Here is a 19,834-nt window from a genome sequence, read left to right as displayed (position 1 = left end):
TTAAATAAATAACTTTTCAATTAATTATCAATTACCTTAAGAAAACTTAAAATCTATCGAAAAACTCAGAAAAATTGGATTGATCGATGCTAATTGATTATTCAATGTTTGGAGAAAGATATCCCTAAATATAAATATAATAGTTCATACCGATAAGTTTTCATGAGGTTTTTATTTATTTTATATTAAATTTTGAGCTGTTAAGAGTTTGTTTTTGACAATGTAATTTATTTTCTGCTCGTCAAAATTTGAATATATATATTTTTTCAATAATAAATTGAAGAAATGAGTTTAAAGTAGTTAATATGAGCAACGACTATAAATCAAATATTTAGATTGATATATAAATATTACTAGACATTTTGATATTGAAGTAACACAAACACATGATATAGATTTTAGGCAAATTTTTCTGCAACAAAATGTTCTAGCCACTTGTGCATCATTATAGAGTACTTATTTAATTATTACATGAAATATCACGTATTATGACATAACATAATCTATGATAATTTCTTTTGATATTCCACGAGATGAGCAGCAAACATCTTTGCTTAAGTGGATAAGTAGTTCCAGTAATGTATTAGGATCTGATATATTCTTATGAATTTTTTCATATTTCAAAGTTCAATGCACCTAACTTCCCTCATCTTTGGGTGTAGCTTGAATGATTAACTTGAAACTTTTGTACTCCTTCAATAGATCTCCTTCAATCACTTTGAAGGTGGTTGACAAGTTCACATCATGTATGATTTCAATTATCTCTTTAACTATTTTACGAGATCTATCTGTTTTTCATTTTAATACTTAGTTAATAATTCTTAAAATTTAAAAAAAAACTAAAATAAAAGTTAAAGAAAGTTTCAATAGAAGATTTAAGGCTTATTACGAGAATAATTCCAGCAAACGACAGTGCACTCCTTACCCATTCACCTTCATGGAGATCACAACTATCAATTTTATTGGGATTCATATTGGATACATGGTGTGGTCTGCAACTAAAGACATCGTGAAATTGATCTGCTGGAGCATTGATCTCAACATCTGCCTCCAATTTGCCCAATAGCGTCATTTTTGCTTTTCAAGAAAAAGGAGACGTGGAGAGAGAGTTTTTGGTAATGCTTATGCTGCTTTGGCATTGCTTTCCTTATATAGAAGTTGCATAAGCTTAGTTGCCATATATATGCTTAGTTGCATTGACTATTGTGAGTGATTTCAATTAGGTTTTGTGTTATGGGATGGAAAATGTTACAATGCCTTATATAAATAATTATATATCTCATTCTAATAAAAATAAATTTATATTTTCTTCTTTTATTTTAAACAATATATATATATATATATATCTGTGCGATTGCTGCATAATTTTATTTTTTTTATATTAATAGAAATAATAAATAAAAATTTTCTTAAAATTATTTTTATTCTTAAAAAATATTTTTCATAATAAATATTTTTAAAAATTTTATTCTTTATAAACAAACAAAAGCTACATCCTCTAAATTATGATATATATCAGTGTGCCTTCATAAGATCATAGTCTTCTAATTTTACGTATCATACTTAATTATTTTTCAATATATCTTGATAAACTTAAAATTGATTGAAAATTCTAGGAAAATTAGATTTGATGCTACTAATCATTGTTTGAAACAAAGAAAACGGCCGGTGAAGAGATTTCTGGATATGAATATCATAATTTATGTCGATAAGTTTTCATGAGTATTTTTCATTCTATGTTAAATTTTAAGTTGTAAGAGTTCGCTTTGAATTTTTAATTTTTTATAATAAAAAATTAAAAAAATAGATTTAAATCAAGTTGAATCAACATCAATCGGACATTAAAAATTTAGATAGATATTAATAAAGGAAGCGTAATCATTAAAAAAAAACACAAACATAGTTTTAAGATGTAATACATTGTAGATATAAGTTCATACACAAATAAGTGTCTTATTGGTGCTTCATTATAGAGCACTTATTTAATTATTATGCAAATCACATATTAAAGCATAACATGTTCATGATCATTTCTTCGGATATTTCACGAGATGAGCAGAAACATCCTTACTAAATTGGACAATAAACTCTAGCAAGGAGTAAGGATCTCGTATATTCTCATGGATCTTCTCATATTCTAAGGTCCAACGTACCACACTGCCCTCTCCTTTAGGTGTAGCTTGAACGGTCAACTTGAAACTCTTATATTCCTTTAAAACATCTCCTTCGATCACTTTGAAGACGGTTAACAAATGCACATTATCTATGGTTTCAATTAGATCCTTAGCCACGGTAACAGACCCATCTGTTTTTCATTTTTATACTTGATTAATAATTTTTTTTTAAAAAAAGAAAATTACAATTGAAAAAGATTAAACGCTTACCATAGAAATATTTTCAGCAGATAATAGAGCCTTCCTTACCCCATTCACCTTCAAGAAGATCAACACCAAGAATTTTGTGAGGGGACATATTGGGTATAAGGTATGGTCGGGAACTGAAGACATCATGAAACTGATCTGCGCATCAATCCAAAAATGTATCTCTAATTTGCCCCATAGTGTCATTTTTAGTTTTTGAAAAAAGAAAGATACAGAGTGAGTTTCTGGTGATGCTTATGATCACTGATGAATCTAATGATGCATGAAGTCCTTTGGCATTGCTTTCTATATATAGAAGTGGCATGAGCCTAATTGTCATTTGAGATATTTTCCTACTCAATTATTAAGCTGTGACTATTTTGAGTGATTTCAATTAGAATGTGTATTATGGGATGAAAAATATTGCAAATGCCTTAAATAATTTTCTTTCATTAAAATTATTATTATTATTATTAAGGTAATGTATCCTAAAATATTGGTTAAGGAAAAGGCAAGAAGATAGAGGAAAAATAAGATGTAATATAGTTGACATTTCATTAAATAATAAATTAAATTTCATTTGCAATGAAAAATTAATTTTAAAATTATTTAAAAAAGAGAATGATAATAATTTATGTAAGTTTAATAATTTAAATAGTTAAATAATAGAAAATAAATTAAAATGATAATATAAATACTTATAAACTAATTTGAAATTATAAATGATAACTCTGACTCTCCCTGGGCTCCCTATTTGATAGATCTGGTTCTCCCTCGTCCCCTGGTATCTGGATCTGATTCCTTTTTGGGCTCCCTGATGGGTCTATCAAATGGGTCTCCATGTTCTATTTGATGAAAGGACCTGCAAAATAAGGGGAGACAGTCAGGGGTCTACCGGGGATGCCCCGGCGGAGACCCTCCGACGTTCAAGTCAGGTTTCATGAATAAGAATAGTATATCCAGGCAAGAGTTGCAGAGAGAAAATAAAAATGGAGTCCAGGCAGGAGGAAAGAAAGAAGATGATCCCCCTTGCAAGAGAAGACCCCCCGATATATAGTGCTTCCTATCCTTGTCACTCAGGCCCGTACGTACGGGCGTGTCAGGCACCTGCTCCATGCGTAACGGCCATTTAATGCTCTCCAGAGAGCATGCGGGTAGAGCTGATGAGTGAGTGGGCCTACTCCCTTATGGGGCTTGTGCTCATATCTGATCCGGATCATCCTGGGTTGCCGGCCCAGGCTCGTGAAGTCGAGCCGCCTTTCGAGCGTATGATCTGATGGGCTTTGGACCTGTGGCCTTCTTTTGGACCCGACCTTATTCCTGGGCTAGGAAAGATATGGAGGTTATCAATTGCCCCTTTACCTCCTCAGCAGTTATTCCATGACTGGTGAGGGGGTAAATACTTAGGCTCCACTAATGACCATGCCGGCTCTACTGGGTCTTTACTGGTCGAACCGATCCGGGCTAAGAGTTCGGAGTCTGGTTAAGCTTCTGACTTGCGAGTTTTTCTTATTCTCATGAGGGCATTTCTGTTTTTGGCTCACGATCTCGTCATTGTTGCGAGCTCAGGAATATAATACCTTGTTCCTCTTGAGATAACTTTCTGGTAGTCGGTGTGGTTTGAGTTGTGAGCTCCACTGGGATAGAGTACTCATTCTTTTGTTGTTTTCCTCTTCCTGGGTTATTCTTGCTGAATGTCTATTTATTGTGAGTTAATCCGAGATGTGAGCATGGTCCTTCGCCTTCGTTTATCCTTTTATGCGTTCCTGCATTTGGGGGCCTTTTCGTAGAGGGAGCTCGGTTCTCTGTTATTTCTTCTGTATTTAGCTTTATTCTACTTGAGTGTTTTCCTGTTGCGAGTTCATCTGAGCTGGGAGCTCGGTTCTTTGCTTTTCGCTTAGGCTTTTGTGCCTATAGCCTGTGATGGTGTCTATATCGCGAGCTCTGAAGTTTGGAATTTCACTTTCTTTACTTTGGTGCCCCGAGCTCTTTTGTGAAGTCGAACTTAATTTCTTACTCTCTTGTTGAGCCATATTCGGGCTGCCTATTGTGTTTACCAGTACCTAGCTCATTTTCTTGAGATCGTCATGGTGTTTTGACACTTTTGGCTGTTATGTGAGATTAAAGTCTCTCTACCTGATGACTCGAGCTCCTTTGGGAGGTCGGAGTTTAGCTTTTCATTTATGGTCCCGTGCCCCAATCTTTTATGTGAGATCAGAACTATGTTCTTATGAGTTGTTTTTGCTTGTAGCACCGGATGATCTTGGGGATTCCGGCCATTTTTGCTCCGGGAGATCTTTGAGATCTTCGCCGGTCTTCTACCTCAGTGCGGTCTTCTACCTCAGTGAGGTCTTCTACCTCTCAGTGAGGTCTTCTGCCTCAGTGAGGTCTTCTGCCTTAGTGAGGTCTTCTGCCCCATTGAGGTCTTCTGAGGTCTTCTACCTCAGTGAGGTCTTCTGCCTCATTGAGGTCTTCTGCCTCATTGAGGTCTTCTGCCTCAGTGAGGTCTTCTGCCTCAGTGAGGTCTTCTGCCTCAGTGAGGTCTTCTGAGGTCTTCTGCCTCATTGAGGTCTTCTGCCTCAGTGAGGTCTTCTGCCTCATTGAGGTCTTCTGCCTCAGTGAGGTCTTTTGAGGTCTTCTGCCTCAGTGAGGTCTTCTGAGGTCTTCTGCCTCATTGAGGTCTTCTACCTCAGTGAGGTCTTCTGAGGTCTTCTGCCTCAGTGAGGTCTTTTGCCTCATTGAGGTCTTCTGCCTCAGTAAGGTCTTCTGCCTCAGTGAGGTCTTCTGCCTCATTGAGGTCTTCTGCCTCAGTAAGGTCTTCTGCCTCAGTGAGGTCTTCTACCTCAGTGAGGTCTTCTGAGGTCTTCTGCCTCAGTGAGGTCTTCTGCCTCATTGAGGTCTTCTGCCTCAGTGAGGTCTTCTGAGGTCTGCTGCCTCATTGAGGTCTTCTGCCTCAGTGAGGTCTTCTGCCTCAGTGAGGTCTTCTGAGGTCTTCTGCCTTATTGAGGTCTTCTCAGTGAGGTCTTCTTTTGCCAGGACCTCATTGAGGTCTTCTTAGTGAGGTCTTCTTTTGCCTGGACCTCATTGAGGTCTTCTTTTGCTAGGACCTCATTGAGGTCTTCTTTGCTAGGACCTTATTGAGGTCTTCTCAGTGAGGTCTTCTTTGCCAGGACCTCATTGAGGTCTTCTCATGCCAGGACCTCAGTGAGGTCTTCTTTTGCTAGGACCTCATTGAGGTCTTCTCAGTGAGGTCTTCTTTTGCATGGACCTCATTGAGGTCTTCTTTTGCCAGGACCTCATTGAGGTCTTCTCAGTGAGGTCTTCTTTTGCCTGGACCTCATTGAGGTCTTCTTTTGCCAGGACCTCATTGAGGTCTTCTTTGCCAGGACCTCATTAAGGTCTTCTTTTGTCAGGACCTCATTAAGGTCTTCTCAGTGAGGTCTTCTTTTGCCTGGACCTCATTGAGGTCTTCTCAGTGAGGTCTTCTTTTGCCAGGACCTCAGTGAGGTCTTCTTTTGCCAGGACCTCATTGAGGTCTTCTTTGCCAGGACCTCATTGAGGTCTTCTCATGCCAGGACCTCAGTGAGGTCTTCTTTTGCCAGGACCTCAGTGAGGTCTTCTTTGCCAGGACCTCAGTGAGGTCTTCTTTTGCCAGGACCTCAGTGAGGTCTTCTTTTGCCAGGACCTCATTGAGGTCTTCTATTGAATCCGCTGTGATCTTTGTTTTGTTTTCCCGGGAGTTCTGGGGATTCCGGTCTTCTTTGTTTTCCCGGGAGTTCTAGGGGATCCCGGTCTTCTTTGTTTACCCGGGAGTTCTAGGGGATCCTGGTCTTCTTTGTTTTCCCGAGAGTTCTAGGGGATCCTGGTCTTCATGCTCCGGGAGGTCTTTTAAGATCCTCACCGGCCGTTTTTACTCCGGGAGATCTTTGAGATCCGCCGGCCTTATACCTTCTTGAGGTTTTTCACAAGATTCGGGCTCTTTGGCCTTACTGTAGCTTCCAGGCTCTTTAGCCTTGCATGGGATTCAGGCTCATTGGCCTTACTGTCGCTTCCAGGCTCTTTAGCCTTGCATGGGATTCAGGCTCATTGGCCTTACTGTCGCTTCATCATCTCAGCCGGTTTTGTGGTGCCGGGGGCCTTTTGGGAGCCCAGCCACCTACCTCACTGAGGTCTTGCGTAAGATTAAGGCTTTTTGGCCTTACTCTTTTTTCTGAATTTTTCTGCAAAATAAGAGCTTGCACAGAACGTATATAACGAGAAGACTCATTGTTAATTCAATAATATTCATCAATAAATAATATGTCGCACATGTTACTTAGTTTCATACTTCAGATGAACAATTTATAAAATACTATGCTTGAACATGTAAAATATTGTGAAAAGTATAAGTATTATTTACACTTTATAATTCTGTAATTAATAATAACTGCAAAACGAGAAATATAGTGAAAGCAGTGCAAAAAACTCTCGATTTTGATCCAGTTGTAATGATTGATAGTAATTAATTGCTTGCAGTAGGAGTGAATTGTGGGTACGCTAGTTTTAGAAAATCATTTATAATGACATTGAATGTAAATTATTCTAGATGGCAAATTATGACGGTCTCTCTATAAGCAGGATAATTAATTGTTATTTTTAATATTTTCCTTTTTCTTTTTAAGGATAATAGTATAACTGAAATTAAAAATCATTACCTGCCACTCTTGAAGCCCTTGCATACTTTCTTAGTTTAATTTCTTGATAGCAACCACCATTCCAATGCCAGTTTTGGAGGGTGTAAAAGTCTTTTCATCTATTCATCCTTTGTAAACTTTACCAAAACCACCTTGACCCCACAAAGTGTCTGGCTTGAAATTCTTTGTGGCACTCATCCAATCAGCAAAGGTGAACTCCTTCAAGTTTGGTGCTTCCAAAATTTGGCCGTTTGGATTTGGCTTATCATTCACTTCACTTACCGCAGCAGAGAATTGACTCTTACCTGCACTGCTGCTTGAGGCTGAGAAATTGCTGGTGGTAGTGGTGTTATTTGATGACCCTGGGGTGAGAGGATTGGTGGTGGTGAAAGAGGAGCTAGAGGGAGACCCAAAGCAATTGCCCATGTTGACTTTTTCAAGTGTCTCTTCTCTTTCCTTCTTCCTTAGCAGATGCCGATCTCCACCCAAGTGCCTGCACAGCCGACCCGCTGCTGTCGCCAGCCCGGATTGCCAATGACAGAGCAACATTTGCGCTTCGCCTGCTTTCCTTTCCGCTGCCGGCGCGTATGAAGTCGAAGGCATCGCAAGAGACCTCGCGATCTCCCGTAGTTGTCTTCCCCCGTCCTTGAGACAACCGAGCTTTCCCGGCTGTTACGACGCATGGCTTCGGGCTTCGCCGGTGATACCAATGACTGGACGCGACATTGGATTGTCACCTTCCAGCGCCAGCCGTCCCGACGCCGTTCATTGGGCATGAGGTCACTGTCATCGTGAACCCAAAGCGGTAGATTCCCAATTTTCACTCTTTCAAACAATAGATTTTCCAAACAATGATGAAAAAGAAGAAAAAAGAAAAGTTGTTGCTGATTGGCCGTGAGCCCTGACCATCCTGTGCGGGTTAAGAATTCTTGACTTCTTGTTGAAAGCATCTCCACTCACGCTTTCCCCTCTGTAACCAGGCAATTTTACTATGTTCTTTTCCTCAAACAGGGCTCCGATCTCGAGCACGATCTCGAGTACGGATCTAATTTCGCGCACGGGTCCGACTTCAACGTGTAATATCTTAACGATGTTTTTGATTTTAGTGAAATTCCACCAGTTATTCCTTCTCAAGCCGACGTGCCTTCACTCACAATACTGTGATTATTGGATTAATCGAGCTCTTTTCAGTTCTGCTACTCCGACCAGCGAAACTATTAACGGTCCTACTAGTGGTGCTTGATCAGTCTGTCGTGTCTGTCGTTCTCTCGACAGTCAGACGGACTAATGCCGACCATGCCGACCTGGGTATCTCAGTTCACCTTGTCTTCGAGCTGGACGACATACCGAGTCCGAGCTTATCCACTTTGACCTGCCTGGGTATTTGATCATTTTCGATTGTCTCCAGATTGCCCGATACTTGAGGGGCGCTGCTCTGCATCCAAGTTGGATGGCCCTGAATCGTGTCCCTTCCGACCTCATGCCCATCCGACCTGAAATGTTAGTCCTACCTCGCCTATTTTTTATTTATTAATCTTCTTTCTAACTTGCTAAACTGGGATTTTACAGCCGATCTGCCCCTTCTCCTCGGCAATATATACACAGCCAACTCACAAAATATATATATCATTGATTCTTTTTTCTTTTTATAGAAAAAATTAAAATCTATATTCATAAACAAGCATTTCGATCTGAAGTTTCACCTCGTCAGATCTCAAAGAAAAAGTTAGTAGTAATAAAATTTAATAAATGTTAAAATAAACAACGAGGGCAGGAAAATGAAGATTAAAAGACTGTCAAGATATTCTTGAACCAGCTGGGTCTTTCTTTTCAGCTAGGCTATTCAGCTGGGTTATTATAAATCTCCAGCTTTCTTTTCGTATAAACTTTCATACCTCCATGTGGATCTCAATGGGTGGATTTAGGAACTCCGGTGACGAAAAGATCTCCTTCGTTCCCATAGATGGCGCCATTTGATAACTCTGACTCTCCCTGGGCTCTCTATTTGATAGATCTGGTTCTCCCTCGTCCCCTGGTATCTGGATCTGATTCCTTTTTGGGCTCCCTGATGGGTCTATCAAATGGGTCTCCATGTTCTATTTGATGAAAGGACCGGCAAAATAATGGGAGACAGTCAGGGGTCTACCGGGGATGCCCCGGCGGAGACCCTCCGACGTTCAAGTCAGGTTTCATGAATAAGAATAGTATATCCAGGTAAGAGTTGCAGAGAGAAAATAAAAATGGAGTCTAGGCAGGAGGAAAGAAAGAAGATGATCCCCCTTGCAAGAGAAGACCCCCCGATATATAGTGCTTCCTGTCCTTGTCACTCAGGCCCGTACGTACGGGCGTGTCAGGCACCTGCTCCATGCGTAACGGCCATTTAATGCTCTCCAGAGAGCATGCGGGTAGAGCTGGTGAGTGAGTGAGCCTACTCCCTTATGGGGCTTGTGCTCATATCTGATCCGGATCATCCTGGGTTGCCGGAAGTCGAGCCGCCTCTCGAGCGTATGATCTGATGGGCTTTGGACCTGTGGCCTTCGTTTGGACCCGACCTTATTCCTGGGCTAGGAAAGATCTGGAGGTTATCAATAAATATTTCAATATTTCAATATTTCAATAAAAATATAAATAAAAATATATTCAAAATAAAGTTAATATATGAATAATTAAATCATAAAAATAATTAAATATATAGAGGGATTCCTTAATCGGGGACAATATTTGTGAAAGTGTATTTTCAAATGTTTGGGGGAAATGTTTTTTGTGATATTTTTTTCTGGATATTATTATATGATAATTATTTATAAAAAATTTATAAATATACTTTATATTTTGAGTATAATAAAAATTTAAAGAAAAGGAGCAATAATAATGAGTGATAAGATTTCTTTTAATCTCTTACGATATTTGTAAAAAAGTGTTTTAAAATTATTGATTTTTTTTTTTTTTTTTGTGATAAGATTATGTAAAGTTGGGCAAATATTTATTGTATGGTTTAAATAAAGTAACTTTTCAGTCCTTAAATTAATTAATAAAAATATTTTTTTTATTTATAAATCAAATAGTTTAATTCTTGAATTATAATATTTCTTTACCTAAATCTCAAATCCTTCCATATATTTTATTGGTAATTAAATAGAGTTCTTTAACTAAATAAAATTATTTAAAAAAATCTAATTGAAACTCAACGTTTAAGCAAGTTTTTTCATACGATACATCTCTAACTCTATTTAAGTTTAGTGAGATAAAACAATTATCACAAATAGAAATAATAAGATAATTTTATTTCATTTTTAATGTTAAATTTATTTTAAAATTTAGTTAAAATTTAATTAAATTATTTAAATTCATATATGAAAGCGAGTTAATCTTAATAATTAAATAAAATATTTATATTAAAGTTTAAATAAAATATTTATTTTTTAAATAAGATTAGGTATTTCTAGCTATTCGAAGAGGGTGCCATAACACATAGAGGAGTTGAGCATTATTTGATGAAAAATTCCATAGAAATTTTAATATATAAATATGATACATAAATAAATAATATATTATTTTAAATTATAGCAAATCCCATATTTAATTTATATAGATATATAATTAATAAGTGAAAATGTGAATATATATTATAATCTAAAAGTGCTATGCTACTTCTAGCTTGAATGAATTTCACAGAGGAAATTACGCGGCTAAAATATCTTTCAATTTTTTTTTATGTTTATAGAATACTCAAAAGAAATGATTGATAAAAATTATTTTACTGATAAAAATATTAAATTATTTTTAAAGACAATAATTTATTTTTTATAAATAAATAGAATCTAAATCCCGCCTCCAAATTATGATGTCTATTACAATATGTATGAATAAAATCATGGTCTCTGATTTTATGTATCATAATTAATTATCAACACATATTGATAAATTTAAAATTGATGGAAAACTTTCAAAAAATTAGCTAGATCGATAGATGCTACTAATTGATTATTTATTGTCTGAAAAAACAGCAAAGAGATTCTTAGATATGAATATGTGATGATCATATTCCATGATCATTTCTTCCGGCATTCCACGAGATGAGCAGAAATATCCTTACTGCAATGGATAAGAAATTCCATTAATGTATGGAGATCTGATATATTTTCATTCAACTTCTTATATTAACAAGGTCCAATGCACCAAACTGCCATTTCTTTTGGGTGTAGCTTGAACGGTAGCTTTGAAACTCTTGTACTCCTTCATTAGATCTCTGACGATCATTTCATAAGTGGTTGATAAGTTCACATCATCTATAGTTTCACTCACCTCTTTTGCCACTTTGCGAGATCAATCAATTTTTTATTTTTATACTTATTAATAAGTTTCAAAAATCTGCGAATGTCGACACGAACATTCGGCATAACACAAAATTATTTAAATCTTGAAACTCCAGGGTCGTCCTGAAAATGGCTAGATGGCTTCAAGGGTCTTCCGTCCCATAATACTTATCCAAATAGGACAACTTGAACTTAGCAGGAAAAGTTTTCGCCAGTATTTTTTCCGAAAGAGGCGAGACCCCATCCAAACTATAATCCTCTTCTTGTTTTCTTTAATATCTTTGTATGGCTCGTACTAACTTCCAATTCACTTCTTTTGAAACCTCATCTGATTTATCCTCAGATTCACACTTACCTTTATGCCGCATTTTAGGTGCTTCTGTCTTGGCTTTGGGGGTGTTTACGAAAGTCTCATCTCTTCTTTCAGAGTCCATCTTAGACGCCTCTTCTTGGGTCTTATACTGCCCGAGAGTGGCCTGCAACCTTTAGATATACTGGATTATTTGCTCATTATTCAAATTATTAAGGTCTGCTTCATTGATCACTAGATGCATGTTCTCTCGGTTATTTGGGATAGAGGAAATGATGACCCCCTCATTGGTAATGGTATTGTCAGCAACTGTAGGGTTTTCGGCCATTTCGAGTGAGGAAAGATGATAGGAAACTGGGCCTGATTCAGGAGTGAGTTTAAAATACCCGGCTAGACCCCGGCATCGGAATTCCTACCTTCTGGCGGAATCTCCATTGAAATCCAAAATTCTCGGATGTCGGAGCCTTCTAAAAGGGGAAAATAAAGGTTTTCTAAAATGTTTTTATATATTTTTATGATTTTAATGAAGAAAGAAATTGAGTTTTGAAAGAAAAGACCAAGGAGGGAAAAGCCAGGTTCGGCCGCCGAACCTCAGGTTCGGCCGCCGAACCTCATGTTTGGCCGCCGAACATTGGGCTCTTGTGGAAGCACCTTTGGACCCTGAAGGTGGTATGGCCAGCCACCTATAAAAGGCCCCTTATCCGAAAATGGATGAGTTTTCTCTCTCTATTTTCGGGCATAGGTGAGATTTCGCCCTCCTTTGGTTGATTTTGTATTTTCCTTCATTTCCTTCAAGTCTTGATGAGTTTTTACCTTTGTTTTGAAGATTTTAAGCTACGATCAAAGTTTTGAAGCTTGGAGACCCCCAGAGCTCGATTTCTCCCAATCTCCAAGTTTGGATCACCTCTCATCTCGATCTTCAAGAGGTAAGTGTAGATCTATACCTTTTTATATTTTAAGTAAGTTTTAGGAGGTTTTAAGGGTGTTTAATGCATGTTTAGATTAGATCTAAATGTTAGGGTTTATGTTAGTTTAATGTTAAATGTGATGCTATGTTGATGTTTGTTGGGGGTATAGGCTAGTTTTAAGCCCCTATAAGCTTGAATATGTATTTATGCATGCTTTAGAATAGTTGGATGGGTGTTGGTGAGGTTTGGATGGCTGAATACATGAGGCGAAATCGGGTTCTGTCGTCCTGGAGAACCCAGGTTCGGCCGCCGAAGCAAGGTTTGGCCGCCGAACCTGCCAGAGGAGGCAGTTTTGGCCGCCTAAACTCGCCCCTGAAAGTTGGACTTTCGACTCTGGAGGGGAGTTTCGGCCACCGAACCTGCCCCCGAAGGTGGGTGACTTTCAAGTCTGTGAAGGCTTTCGGCCGCCGAACCCTGCCCCCGAAAGTGCCTGACTTTCGGCTCTGTAGGGACCTTCGGCCGCCGAACCTGCCGTCGAAAGTCCCCTGCTCAGCCTTCCTTTGCTTGTTTTGTGTGCATGTTTTATGATGTTTTAGGGGGTTTTTGGGGAGATGTTTAGAGTCATGTTAGAGTATGTTTGGTCCCTCATTTGAGTCCACCTGTGTAGGATCGGACTTGAGGAACCGAGGTGATCAACAGTGAGTTAGCTGTTCCAGAGTCAGCCAGAGGTGAGTAGAACATAACTCTTTCTTTTTTTAAGCAATCAAAATTTTAAGCATGCTCATGCATCATGGATACTATGTTTATGTATTAGGTTGTGGCATTAGAATTCACGAATATGATGCATTGCATAATTTGTTGTTGTTGTGGATAGATATTGGATGACCCACTAGCCCTCAATATGATATGATATGGTATGTAAGAAAGTCCAGGGCTGCCCATGTCATGCGTCCTGGCATTATATTATGTTTACGAGGAAGTCCTAGGGAGCCCCGTCGAGGGCCGGGCACATTGGATTATGTAGAGGGTTATTGGTGACAAGTCCATCCTTGTTGTGAATTGTTTGAGTTGTGACGCATTTCATGAAAGCATGTGTTTTATTAAATTGTGTTTTACTGTTCTACTCACTGGGCTTTTGTAGCTCACCCTTTTCCCCTAACCCCCAGGTTTGCAGGGTCAGAGATAGCAGGAAGTCAGCAAGGGTAATGGCTATGTCATGTAATAGATTAGTAGTGGACATGAAATGACATGTAATGTAATGTAAGGTATTATTCAGTAATGTAATGCGGATTAGTATTGTGCTTGGCCCTAATGTATGGTTAATCCCTTTTGGTATATGATCTTTATGAAATGTTTTTAATGATGATATATGTTGAACCAAGCTTGATGTATGAGATGTTGACCCAACTGGAGCATTTGATGAGGGCTCCAGTAAGGGGTTTTATGTATACAGTTATGATGCATGCACAGGTTAAGCTTGGTATATGAAAAATTTAAAGTTTTTATGAAAATGTATGATCATGTATGGGATTTTAGCAGGTATACAGGATGTATGTTAGGCTTGCTACGGGTTCCGGCGACCTTAAGTCGATCTGGATCCTAGCGCCGGTAGCGGTCCGGTTTTCGGATCGTTACACCTTTATGCCGCATTTTAGGTGCTTTCGTCTTGGCTTTGGGGGTGTTTACGGAAGTCTCATCTCTTCTTTCAGAGTCCATCTTAGACGCCTCTTCTTAGGTCTTATACTGCCCGAGAGTGGCCTGCAACCTTTAGATACACTGGATTATCTGCTCATTATTCAAATTATTAAGGTCCGCTTCATTGATCACTGGATGCATGTTCTCTCGGTTATTTGGGATAGAGGAAATGATGAGCCCCTCATTGGTAATGGTATTGTCAGCAACTGTAGGGTTTCCGGCCATTTCGAGTGAGGAAAGACGATAGGAAATTGGGCCTAATCCAGGAGTGAGTTTAATGGATCTTTCTCGACAATGGAACCAAATGATGTTGCTAAGATTGGATTGATAACGTAGTCGAAATGGAACTGAGCTGTAATTGGCCAGAACCTACAAGAGAGAAAACGTGAGGTGGTGGTGGGTGCCCACGACAGTCTATGTGATGCTGAAATCAGTGTTTAGAAGAACAAAGAGAATGCGAATGATTATTTAGAGTTTGAATAGTATTAGAAATAGCATACATTTTCTCTGAAATCGTTCTCATTTTATACTGTAAGGGATGAAGATAAATATAGTGTTTTCTGAAAATTCGGCAATAATGTGGCTGACTGCTCAATAATGAACAACGTCAGCTAATTAGATTAGTAATCCCACGATCTCTGACAAAGTAGAAATGTGCCTAATAACAGTAACTCTGTCAAGACTCGGCCTATCCTAGGAGGGCGAGTATTGACGATAGTCTGCGTGTTAAAGTATCCGGGTTTCCTCCTGTAGTGAGACAATGTTTTTTACTTGTTAAATTTTATCACGTGATTCCTATTCTATTGTGACAACTCATAACTTTTTTTGGACTAATGTTATGTAACACCACTATGTTCGTAAACAATTTTACTGATATTGTTGCAAATTTGTGTTTTTGAGAAATATTGCCTTCAGATTAATAGGCCTATTCTCTGAAACGCCTAATTGTTTAATTGTAATTTTTTTCTCTGCAATGTAAAAAAAAAAAAAAATTCCATGGAAAAAAATCTTATTTCCGTTTGGAGTAAATCTTCTATGCATGCAAATTGGGACAAAATAATAGATCACATTTTTCAAATTTTGAATTATTACTTGCATGTTGGACCCTTTTATAATATACTCAACACACAATAAATATATAAAAATAAATAAAATATATTAATTACAAATTTCCTACGGATGAGACCATTGCAAATTCTTGTTATAAAATAATTAGGTCAAAATTAATATATAACCGCATAAAATTTTAAAATTAACAGTTTAATCCTTACTTTATGCTGTTAAATTATTTTTTTTTTAAAAGTAAATGATTTAATCTCTATTTTTTAATTTTATCAAATTAAAAGACATATAATAATAGAGTAACACAAACACATGACATAGATTTTAGGCAAGTTTTTCTGCAACAAAATGTCCCAGCCACTTGTGCTTCATTATAGAGCACTTATTTAATTATTAAAAGAAATATCACGCGTTATGACATAACATAATCTATGATCATTTCTTTTTGACATTCCACGAGATAAGCAGAAATATCTTTACTTAAGTGGATAAGTAGTTCCAATAATGTATTAGGATTTGGTATATTCTCATGGATTTTTTCATATTTCAAAGTCCAATGCATCAAACTTCCCTCACCCTTGGGTGTAGCTTAATGATCAACTTGAAACTTTTGTACTCCTTCAATAGATCTCCTTCAATCACTTTGAAGGTGGTTGACAAGTTCACATCATTTATGGCTTCAATTATCTCTTTAGCTACTTTACGAGATCTATTTATTTTTCATTTTAATACTTAATTAATAATTTTTAAAAATTACAAAAAAATTAAAATAAAAGCTAAAGAAAGTTTCAATTGAAGATTTAAGGCTTATCATGAAAATAACTCCAGCAAACGACGGTGCATTCCTTACCCATTCACCTTCATGGAGATCACAACCATCAATTTTATTGGGACTAATATTGAATACATGTGTGGTCTGCAACTAAAGACATCGTGAAATGATCTGCTGGAGCATTGATCTCAACATCTGCCTCCAATTTGCCCAATAGTCATTTTTGCTTTTCAAGAAAAAGGAGACGTGGAGAGAGAGTTTCTGCTTTGGCATTGCTTTCCTTATATAGAAGTTGCATGAGCTTAGTTGCCATATATAAATATATATACATATATATATATATATATATGTTTAGAGATCTTTCCTACTCAATTATGAAGCATTGACTATTGTGAGTGATTTCAATTAGGGTTTGTGTTATGGGATGGAAAATGTTATAATGCCTTAAATAATTATATATCTCATTCTAATAAAAATAAATTTATATTTTCTTCTTTTATTTTAAACAATATATATATATATATCTGTGCGATTGCTGCATATTTTTATTTTTTTATATTAATATAAATAATAAATAAAAATTTCTTAAAAATTATTTTTATTCTTAAAAAATATTTTTCATAATAAATATTTTTAAAAATTTTATTCTTTATAAACAAACAAAGGCTACATCCTCTAAATTATGATATATATCAGTGTGCCTTCATAAGATCATAGTCTACTAATTTTACGTATCGTACTTAATTATTTTTCAATACATCTTGATAAACTTAAAATTGATTACATCGTGAAATGATCTGCTGGAGCATTGATCTCAACATCTGCCTCCAATTTGCCCAATAGTCATTTTTGCTTTTCAAGAAAAAGGAGACGTGGAGAGAGAGTTTCTGCTTTGGCATTGCTTTCCTTATATAGAAGTTGCATGAGCTTAGTTGCCATATATAAATATATATATATATATATATATATATATATATATATATATATATATATATATATTTAGAGATCTTTCCTACTCAATTATGAAGCATTGACTATTGTGAGTGATTTCAATTAGGGTTTGTGTTATGGGATGGAAAATGTTATAATGCCTTAAATAATTATATATCTCATTCTAATAAAAATAAATTTATATTTTCTTCTTTTATTTTAAACAATATATATATATATATCTGTGCGATTGCTGCATATTTTTATTTTTTTATATTAATATAAATAATAAATAAAAATTTCTTAAAAATTATTTTTATTCTTAAAAAATATTTTTCATATCAAATATTTTTAAAAATTTTATTCTTTATAAACAAACAAAGGCTACATCCTCTAAATTATGATATATATCAGTGTGCCTTCATAAGATCATAGTCTTCTAATTTTACGTATCGTACTTAATTATTTTTCAATACATCTTGATAAACTTAAAATTGATTGAAAATTCTAGGAAAATTAGATTTGATGCTACTAATCATTGTTTGAAACAGAGAAAACAGCCGGTGAAGAGATTTCTAGATATGAATATCATAATTTATGTCGATAAGTTTTCATGAGTATTTTTCATTCTATGTTAAATTTTAAGTTGTTAGAGTTCGCTTTGAATTTTTAATTTTTTATAATAAAAAATTTAAAAAATAGATTTAAATCAAGATGAATCAACATCAATCGGACATTAAAAATTTAGATAGATATTAATAAAGGAAGCGTAATCATTAAAAAAAACACAAACATAGTTTTAAGATGTAATACATTGTAGATATAAGTTCATACACAAATATGTTTGTCATTGGTGCTTCATTATAGAGCACTTATTTAATTATTATGCAAATCACATATTAAAGCATAACGTGTTCATGATTATTTCTTCGGACATTTCACGAGATGAGCAGAAACATCCTTACTAAATTGGACAATAAACTCTAGCAAGGAGTAAGGATCTCGTATATTCTCATGGATCTTTTCATATTCTAAGGTCCAATGAACCACACTGCTCTCTCCTTTAGGTGTAGCTTGAACGGTCAACTTGAAACTCTTATATTCCTTCAACACATCTCCTTCGATCACTTTGTAGACGGTTAACAAATTCACATTATCTATGATTTCAATTACTTCCTTAGCCACTTGAACAGACCCACCTGTTTTTCATTTTTATACTTGATTAATAATTTTTCTTTTTAAAAAAGAAAATTACAATTGAAAAAGATTAAACGCTTACCATAGAAATATTTCCAGCAGATAATAGCGCCTTCCTTACCCCATTCACCTTCAAGAAGATCAACACCAAGAATTTTGTGAGGGGACATATTGGGTATAAGGTATGGTCGGGAACTGAAGACATCATGAAACTGATCTGCAGGAGCATCGATCCAAAAATGTATCTCTAATTTGCCCCATTGTGTCATTTTTAGTTTTTGAAAAAAGAAAGATACACAGTGAGTTTCTGGTGATGCTTATGATCACTGATGAATCTAATGATGCATGAAGTCCTTTGGCATTGCTTTCTATATATATAGAAGTGGCATGAGCTTAATTGTCATTTGAGATATTTTTCAACTTCTTATATTAACAAGGTCCAATGCACCAAACTGCCATTTCTTTTGGGTGTAGCTTGAATGGTAGTTTTGAAACTCTTGTACTCCTTCATTAGATCTCTGTCGATCATTTCATAAGTGGTTGATAAGTTCACATCATCTATAGTTTCAATCACCTCTTTTGCCACTTCGCGAGATCCATCAATTTTTTATTTTTATACTTATTAATAAGTTTCAGAAATCTGCGAATGTCGACAGGAACATTCGGCATAACACAATTATTTAAATCTTGAAACTCCAGGGTCATCCTGAAAATGGCTAGATGGCTTCAAGGGTCTGCTGTCCCGTAATACTTATCCAAATAGGACAACTTAAACTTAGCGGGAAAAGTTTTCACTAGTATTTTTTCCGAAAGAGGCGAGACCCCATCCAAACTATAATCCTCTTCTTGTTTTCTTTAATATCTTTGTATGGCTCGTACTAGCTTCCAATTCACTTCTTTTGAAACCTCATTTGATTTATCTTCAGATTCACACTTACCTTTATGCCGCATTTTAGGTGCTTCTGTCTTGGCTTGGGGGGTGTTTACGAAAGTCTCATCTCTTCTTTCAGAGTCCATCTTAGACGCCTCTTCTTGGGTCTTATACTGCCCGAGAGTGGCCTGCAACCTTTAGATATACTGGATTATTTGCTCATTATTCAAATTATTAAGGTCTGTTTTATTGATCATTGGATGCATGTTCTCTCGGTTATTTGGGATAGAGGAAATAATGACCCCCTCATTGGTAATGGTATTGTCAGCAACTGTAGGGTTTTCGGCCATTTCGAGTGAGGAAAGACGATAGGAAACTGGGCCTGATCCAAGAGTGAGTTTAAAATACCCGGCTAGACTCCGGCATCGGAATTCCTACCTTCCAGCGGAATCTCTGTTGGAATCCGAAATTCTCGGATGTCGGAGCCTTCTAGAAGGGTAAAATAAAGGTTTTCTAAAATGTTTTTATATATTTTTATGGTTTTAATGAAGAAAGAAATTGAGTTTTGAAAGAAAAGACCAAGGAGGGAAAAGCCAGGTTCGACCGCCGAACATTGGGCTCTTGTGGAAGCACCTTTGGCCCCTGAAGGTGGTTTGGCCAGCCACCTATAAAAGGCCCATTATCCGAAAATGGACAAGTTTTCTCTCTTTATTTTCGGGCATAGGTGAGATTTCGCCCTC

The 19,834-nt window shown here is 36.4% G+C and overlaps 2 protein-coding genes and 1 pseudogene across 2 annotated transcripts; all 3 read right to left on the bottom strand.

The window, feature by feature from the left end:
• Positions 1-486: 486 nt before the first annotated feature.
• LOC122722245 lies at positions 487-1,072 on the bottom strand (annotated as a pseudogene).
• Positions 1,073-2,027: 955 nt separating this feature from the next.
• LOC122722244 (MLP-like protein 28) lies at positions 2,028-3,202 on the bottom strand. Its single transcript, XM_043952440.1, has 3 exons — positions 3,097-3,202; positions 2,424-2,519; positions 2,028-2,305 (listed from the first exon to the last, which is right to left on the bottom strand). Exons 1-3 carry the CDS (start codon positions 3,200-3,202, stop codon positions 2,028-2,030), a joined length of 480 nt encoding a protein of 159 aa, XP_043808375.1.
• Positions 3,203-17,802: 14,600 nt separating this feature from the next.
• On the bottom strand, positions 17,803-18,550 carry LOC110607620 (MLP-like protein 28). The gene is made up of 2 exons (XM_021746769.2): positions 18,306-18,550; positions 17,803-18,225 (listed from the first exon to the last, which is right to left on the bottom strand). The coding sequence occupies exons 1-2, from the start codon at positions 18,490-18,492 to the stop codon at positions 17,948-17,950; spliced, it is 465 nt and encodes a 154-aa protein (XP_021602461.1). The 5' UTR covers positions 18,493-18,550; the 3' UTR covers positions 17,803-17,947.
• Between the last annotated feature and the right edge of the window lie 1,284 nt (positions 18,551-19,834).

Source organism: Manihot esculenta, chromosome 17 (assembly GCF_001659605.2).
Source record: "Manihot esculenta cultivar AM560-2 chromosome 17, M.esculenta_v8, whole genome shotgun sequence".
Lineage (NCBI taxonomy): Eukaryota > Viridiplantae > Streptophyta > Magnoliopsida > Malpighiales > Euphorbiaceae > Manihot > Manihot esculenta.
The sequence above is the reverse complement of the archived record's forward strand: the minus strand, read 5'-3'. Positions and strand labels throughout refer to the sequence as shown.

Bases quoted from the DNA above. Each gene is read 5' to 3' on its own strand.
- LOC122722244 (XM_043952440.1), bottom strand. From the start codon at position 3,202: ATGGAGACCCATTTGATAGACCCATCAGGGAGCCCAAAAAGGAATCAG. The intron at 2,520-3,096 runs GTCAGAGTTATC...ATTGATGCGCAG, and splicing joins AAATAGGGAGCCCAGGGAGA to ATCAGTTTCATGATGTCTTC. The intron at 2,306-2,423 runs GTAAGGAAGGCT...AATGAAAAACAG, and splicing joins TCTTCTTGAAGGTGAATGGG to ATGGGTCTGTTACCGTGGCT.
- LOC110607620 (XM_021746769.2), bottom strand. From the start codon at position 18,492: ATGACACAATGGGGCAAATTAGAGATACATTTTTGGATCGATGCTCCT. The intron at 18,226-18,305 runs GTAAGCGTTTAA...AATGAAAAACAG, and splicing joins CTGCTGGAAATATTTCTATG to GTGGGTCTGTTCAAGTGGCT.